The 6,989-nt window shown below is 50.2% G+C and overlaps 1 protein-coding gene across 1 annotated transcript in view; it reads right to left on the bottom strand.

Annotated features, from left to right (window-relative positions):
- Hipk4 (homeodomain interacting protein kinase 4) overlaps positions 1-2,789 on the bottom strand; it is a 9,051-nt gene extending 6,262 nt beyond the window's left edge. Inside the window, exon 1 of the mRNA XM_021219566.2 lies at positions 2,325-2,789. Within this exon, the coding sequence (XP_021075225.1) occupies positions 2,325-2,789 (465 nt within the window). The remainder of the gene's footprint in view (positions 1-2,324) is intronic.
- Positions 2,790-6,989: the final 4,200 nt, after the last annotated feature.

Raw genomic sequence — 6,989 nt, 5'->3', positions numbered from 1 at the left:
CTCTGATGGAGGAGGCACAAGAGGGGTCTGAGCTCTGATGGAGGAGGCACAAGAGGGGTCTGAGCTCTGATGGAGGAGGCACAAGAGGGGTGTCCGAGTAGGTTGAGGAGGCCCAGACAGAGGCTCAGCAGAAGTGGGATCTAGGGGGAAGAGGGGACAGCCTAGGTGCCCACCCAGGGTCAGGAACAGGAACAGAGGCTAGAACCACCTTGCATTTGTCTAGACCAGCAGGCTCTGGTTCAAGTTGAGCCCACTCTACCTCTCTCACATCTTTTTTTAAAGACAGGGTCTCAGGGGTAGTGCAAGACAGACCTTGAAAGTGCAGGCTGACCTTGAACTTGTTTAACAGCCAAGGATGACCTTGAATTTTTAATCCTCCTGCCTCCACCTGTGCAGCGCTGCAATTATAGGAGTCTGCCACTAAGCCCAGCTGCCCCCTCACACTTTTTCATTTTTAAACTGAATTTAGTGTGTGTGGGGATATGCAAATGCAGTGGTATATGTGTGGCGGTCAGAGGATAATTTCCAGGAGTCAGGAAGTCAGTTCTCTGCTCCCACCATATAGGTTCTGGCTACTGGACTCAAGTTCTTAGGCTTGGCAGCAAGCACCTGAACTGGCTGAGCCATCTTGCTGGCCCTTCTTTTTCTAAATGTGTGTGTGTATAGATGTTTGTATGCGTGTGCACATGTGTGTCATCACACATGCATTGCATGTTTTCTAGCGCTCTCTAATTTATATATGATAAGATCCCTCCCCTCCTTGAACACTGAGCCTGCTGATTGGCTAGACTGGCTGGCCATCAAGCTCTAGGAATCCTCCTATCTCTACCTCCCCTACATTGATATTACACATGTGCAGCCACAGCCATCCTTTTTTTTTTTTTTTTTTTTTTGAGACAGGGTTTCTCTGTATAGCCCTGGCTGTCCTGGAACTCTGTAGACCAGGCTGGCTGACAGCCGTCTTTTTATGGGGATGGTAAGGGTCTGATCTGAGGTCCCCATGCTTGTTCAGCAGGGACTTTACTATCTGAGCCTCTCCCCAGCCCCCTTTCCCTCACACTGTGAAACCCATCAACCAATTCTAATTCTGTTGTCTCTAGCTCTAAAATCTGCACGGAGTCCACGAATGCCCCAGCTACATCTTTTACCTGGGACTCCTCTTGGAGCACTCCATCTGCCTTCTTGGTCCTACTTCCCCCCAAGATGAGCCCCTAAGTCAGAGCCCATCCTCCTGCTCTGAACTCGTCTGTAAACCTAGCATGTTGGTGTGACTTTGGGCCCTTGTTTGGGAGGCAGAGGCAGGAGGATCTTCCATGAGTTTGAAGCTTGCCTGGTCTACATAGCAAGTTCAAGGCCAGCCAGGGATACACTGTGAAACCATGGAGGCAGATACACATACCAAAGCAAAACCAGTCTTGTCTGTGCCTATGAGGATTTGTGCAACCCCACCCCTACCTCCTTGGTGTTTTTTCCCTCTTTGCTCCGCATCATTTCTGCTTCAACTCCACAGAACTCCCCTGTGTGTTGCTAGAATACTTAGACATGCTCCCGCGCCTTTGTGCTGGCTCTTCCTTCATCCTGGAAACTCGTCCGTCCCTTCTTCCATGGCCTTCTCTTCCCCTCAAGACCTCCTGAAGTGTGGCCTCCCTGTCCACCACCTCCCGTGTCTCAGCAGTTCCTCACAGCCTCTCTCTCCTGTTTTCTCTGGTCTCACATCCACAACACACTTTAACTTCTTACCCTGCTACCGTCTCCCCCACTAGAATGCCAGCCCCACGAGGCCCAGACCTGAGCCAGAAGAGGGAAGCCGAATGGGCAGGGCTGGACAGACTCCAAGGCCTAGAGGGGAAGCACAGAAGACCTCCAGTCTTCCATAGAAAGGACCTCAGAGATGAGATGGAGAAGCCAGGTGTGATGGTGAATACCTGCAATCCAGGTACCTGGGGAGGGAAACCCACTCAAATTCCAGACCAGCCTGGACTCCGTGAGATCCTGTCTTCACAAAACAAAACACAACAAAGCGAGCTGGCTGTGGGCACTACTAGCACTTAGGTAGTGGAGGCAGGGAGAACAGATAGGTCATGAGTTCAAGTCATCCTCAGGTACGCATCGAGTTCAAAGCCAGCCTGTGCCACATCGGCCCTGTCTCACAAACACAAAACAAGAATTGGGATGGGATACAGAAGACAGTCAGAGCAGCAAGGAGGGGCAGCTTGGGGTTCAGGGACACCCGGAGCTGCGTCACGGAACTGACTGGGGAGACCCATGTGTTAGCAGAGCATCCCAGGACTAAGCAAAGCCATTTCCCAGGCAGCCTCACTCACCTTGACCCTGAAGGGACAGCGGGTCTGGTCTACCAACATAATGTTTTCAGGCTTGAGGTCAGCGTGGATGATGGCCAGCTCCTTGAGCCGGGCCAGCGCTCTCAGTACCTGCAGCGTGACAGTGCGGATGTGCCTGGCAGGAAGGGGTGCAAAGTTGTTCTCTTTCTGGAACTCGAAGAGGTTTTGCTCCAGTAGCTCAAAGACCAGGTAGAACTTGAGGGCATCGTGGAAGAACTCAAGGAAGCGGATAACGTGGGCCTCATCGGGGTCCAGGCCTCGCACGCAGCGCAGCAGCTTCAGCTCGTTCTTGATGATGCGGCTTCGGTACGCGTCATTCTTCAGAATCTTGATGGCCACCATTTCACCAGTACTCCGACGCCAGCCCTTGGCCACCTCTCCAAAAGTGCCCTTGCCCAGGACTTCAATGATGTCATAACAGTCAGTCTCTGACTGGATGGTGGCCATAGTACCTTGGCTGCCAGTCACTACTCTGCCTTTACTCCTGAACAACTGGCTTGGGTGCCTAGACCTCCCACCCTGATGATGGCCCCTAGCTAGTCCTCCTGGGGGGGGGGGAAGATAACCACACTCGTGTCTCTCCTTATGAGTTTAGCCCCTGTCTCCCTGACACCCCTTGACCCCCCTTGTCCACACAGTGAGTCTACCAGGGGCTGCACCCCTCCCCCAAAGCCCTCTTGCCTTGGGATGAGGGGGCTCAGGCCCCCCGAATGGGTTCCAGCGTTGCTGAGTGGCTTTGATTCTGTTGTTAGAGACCTGAGTCTCAGGCTGGAATGGAGGGGGTGGGGTGCCAAGCTGGGACCCCTCCCCCACCCGCTGACCGACCGGAATCCTGGAGAAGAGGACAGGGTGGACTCAGTGAGATTTTAATCGTTGACCTTGGGAGTTCAGAAGTGGGACATACCTACAGGCATGTGAGAGTGAAGAATGTTAGACTGTGTGTGTGTGTGTGTGAAGCATGAAGGGGATATGTAGAGAGAGTAAGATCCAGGTTGTTAGAGGCACTGAATGCAGGCTAAAACGTTTGAACCGGACACTGAGGAGCCGTGAGGGCTTTAGGTAAGGGAACGGCCACTCAGTCAGACATGAAGAAGGGCAAACTGTAGAAGGCAAGGATGGAGGCTCCAGACCCCAGCAAAGAGGCTAAGGCAGGACCCAGATGGATGAGGCTGGTGAGGGGTTCAGGCACTGACTGGGTGAGACCCGCCATAAGGCAGGAGGGCAGGCTGAGGTCCTGCGAAGGTCAGGGTGGGAAGAAACCATCTCGACAAGGGAAAGGACAGTCCCTGAGAAGGTGACACGTACAAGGGACAGTAGCTTGGAGAAGACACTGAGACCAGGTTCCAGAAATGGCATTTCTCCCTGTCTTGGTTTTTCTCTTCCATACGTTTTCTTTTTTTTTTTTTTTTTTTTTAAGATTTATTTATTTATTATATGTAAGTACACTGTAGCTGTCTTCAGACACTCCAGAAGAGGGCATCAGATCTTGTTACAAATGGTTGTGAGCCACCATGTGGTTGTTGGGATTTGAACTCCGGACCTTCGGAAGAGCAGTCGGGTGCTCTTACCACTGAGCCATCTCACCAGCCCTCCATACGTTTTCTATTCAATATATGGTTTTGTTTTGTTTTGTTTAGATTTATTTGTTCTATTTATTATTTATTATTTTTAGATTTATTTGTTCTATTTATTATTTATATGGATACATGTCAGCTGTCTTCAGACACACCAGAAGAGGGCATAGGATCCCATTACAGGTGGTTATGAGCTACCATGTGGTTGCTGGGAATTGAACTCAGGACCTGTGGAAGAGCAGTCACTCCTCTTAACTGCTGAGCCATCTTTCTAGCCTATTTTTGTTTTAAGTCAGGGTCTTACTGTGTAGCCCTGGCTGGCCTGGAACACACAGAGATCCACCTGCCTCCGCCTCCTAAGTACTGGATGCACCGACCACATGTTGCCATTTTTTTCCATTTAGATTTTTAATTAATTAATTAATTAATTTTTCTTTTTTACTTATTTTATTTTATTTTATTATTTGTTTGTTTGTTTTGTTTTTCGAGATAGGGTTTCTCTGTATAGCTCTGGCTGTCCTGGAACTCACTTTGTAGACCAGGTTGGCCTCAAACTCAGAAATCCGCCTGCCTCTGCCTCCCCCGAGTGCTGGGATTAAAGGCGTGTGCCACCACGCCCGGCTTCTGAAAAACGTTTTGTTCCCTGCTAGGCAGTACTTGTGTTCCTCTTTAATTCCAGCATTCAGGAGGCAGAGGCAGGCAGATAGATCTTCTGTGAGCTCGAGGCCAGCCTGGTCTACAGAGTTCCAAGACAGCCAAGGCTACACAGAGAAACCTTGTCTTGGGAAAAACAAAAACAAAAACAAAAAGAGCATTTATTGCTTTTGCAGAGGACCCGGGTCGGATTCACTGAACCCACCTTGAAGCTCACAACCATCTATAACTCTACTCATAGTGGATATGATCTTATTTATCTATCTATTTATTTATTTTTATAGCCTGGGAGTGGGGCAGTAAGTGGGATGTAAAGTGAATAAATAAAAATTAATTAATTAGGGGGCTGGAGAGATGGCTCAGAAGAGCTCTTGCAGAGGTCCTGAGTTCAATTCCCAGCAACCACATGGTGGCTCACAACCACCTGTAATGGGATCTGATGCCCTCTTCTGGTGTGTCTGAAAACAACTACAGTGTATTAAAGGCTCACACCTTTAATCCCAGCACTCAGGATTAAACCCTGTCTCGAAAAACAAAAACAAAACAAAACAAAACAACAACAAAAAAAAGTTTTTCCGAGCGCTTATGCTTAAGTCAGTCATTTGGGAGCCAGAGACTCAGAGACAGGATGGGAACTGCCATACACACAGCTCCAGTATATGGTGTATACAGTGTGTATGGTGTATACGGTGTGTACGGTGTGTACGACGGTGTGTATGGTGTGTACGGTGTGTACGGTGTGTATGGTGTGTACGGTGTGTACGGTGTGTATGGTGTGTATGGTGTGTATGGTGTGTATGGTGTGTATGGTGTATGGAGGCATCCCCAGAAGCTTCAGCAAGAGCTGGCTCCCCCCCACCCCCCTGAGGAATGGAGAGATGTCTGATTGTTGTCAGCTCTGAGGCTAGGTATGGAAACCATAGGAGATGAGGCCACTTGCCAGGCAGTAGTGGCACATGCCCTTAATCCCAGCACTCAGAAAGTGGATGCAGGTGGATCTCTGTGAGTTCAAGGCCAGCCGGGTCTACTGAGTTCCAGGACATCCAAGGCTGAAAAGTCCTCTCTTGAAAAACCAATAAATAAATAATAAAAAGAAAATAAAAAGAAGCTTGACATTTTGGTGAGAAGTCAGAGGGGAAGAAAAACACTCAGGGGATGCCGAGGGAAGCTTGGTGGCAGTGAACTTGGTGGCACACGCTTTTAATTCCAACACCCAGAGGACCAGACCATGGTCAGTGTGGCTCTCTGTTAGTCTGAGGCCAACTTGGTCCACAGATTGAGTTCCAGAACAGGGAGACATAGTGAGACCTTTTTTTTTTTTTTTTTTTTTTTTTTTTAAGTGCTGGTCCCGAAAGTCCAAATGCTGTGGGGGAGTCGGCCAAAGGTGAGGATAACCTGTCAAGTGTGGTGGACACAAAGGACCAGTGACTTGAGTGGGGAGCCACGGCTGGAGTGGGTGAGAGCCCCTTGCTCTCCTTTTCTATGATGGAAGTTCACAACTGCATGAGTGTGTGTGTGTGTGGTGTATGCAGAGAGTGGCAGTGGCCCATGTAGAAAAGACTTGGGGCTGAACTTGGAGTGGATGTCACAGACAGACATACACTGAAGACAGCAGAGATCTAGATCCCTGCCAGTACCAAGAAGCCAAGGGAACCTGTGGCCTACCCCGCCCCCGCCCCCCCCACCCCCCCACCCCCGGGCTGAGGGCCCAGCAGTGTTGGCTGCTCTGGAGCCTGGGGCTTGGTCCCAAAAGGCAGCCAAGTATTTGAAGCAGAGGCTCTGAAATGTTGATTCCAAAGAAGGAACCAGGAGGAGCCTCCTCGGGTGGAGCCCTAAGTGCACAGGGCAGTCAAACCAGAAAGACAGGAAAGGGAGCGTGAAACCTAGCCTGGTGGCCTTGCTGGCATAAATCTGTAATCCTAGCTAGTCTCAGAAGGCTGAGGCAGGGGGATTGAAAACAACTGAAAGGGAATTTAGAGTGAGATAGATCAAAGCCAGCTCCGGGAACTCAGTGGAACTTGAAATTAAAATTACGGAGTTGTGAGGTAGCTCGGGTGGTGGGGAGTACTCCTCTAGCATGGATGAGACGTTGAATTCCCAGCACCATGTAAAGCAGGCGTGGTGGCACACACCACCACAAGTAAAGTCAAGTCTTGCTTATGGGAAGGGAAGATGGACAGTTCACCTGCAGAGGACAGCTACTCTCCACAGAGGGACCCTGCTGTGCCCTGCTGGGATCTCACCACAGGTCCTTCGCCAAGGCCTCTGGGAACTGTGAAGGGCAAGGGCGGGGCTTGCCTGTAATCCCAGCTCTGAGAGACTATAAGGCTGTCTGCCGCTTTCTGTCCGCATGTACGCCTGCGGGCCAGAAGAGGGCACTAGATCTCACTAGATGGTTATGAGCCACCATGTGGTTGCT

This window comes from Mus pahari, chromosome 1 (genome assembly GCF_900095145.1).
Source record: "Mus pahari chromosome 1, PAHARI_EIJ_v1.1, whole genome shotgun sequence".
Lineage (NCBI taxonomy): Eukaryota > Metazoa > Chordata > Mammalia > Rodentia > Muridae > Mus > Mus pahari.
This window is presented reverse-complemented; position numbering and strand designations above follow the sequence as displayed.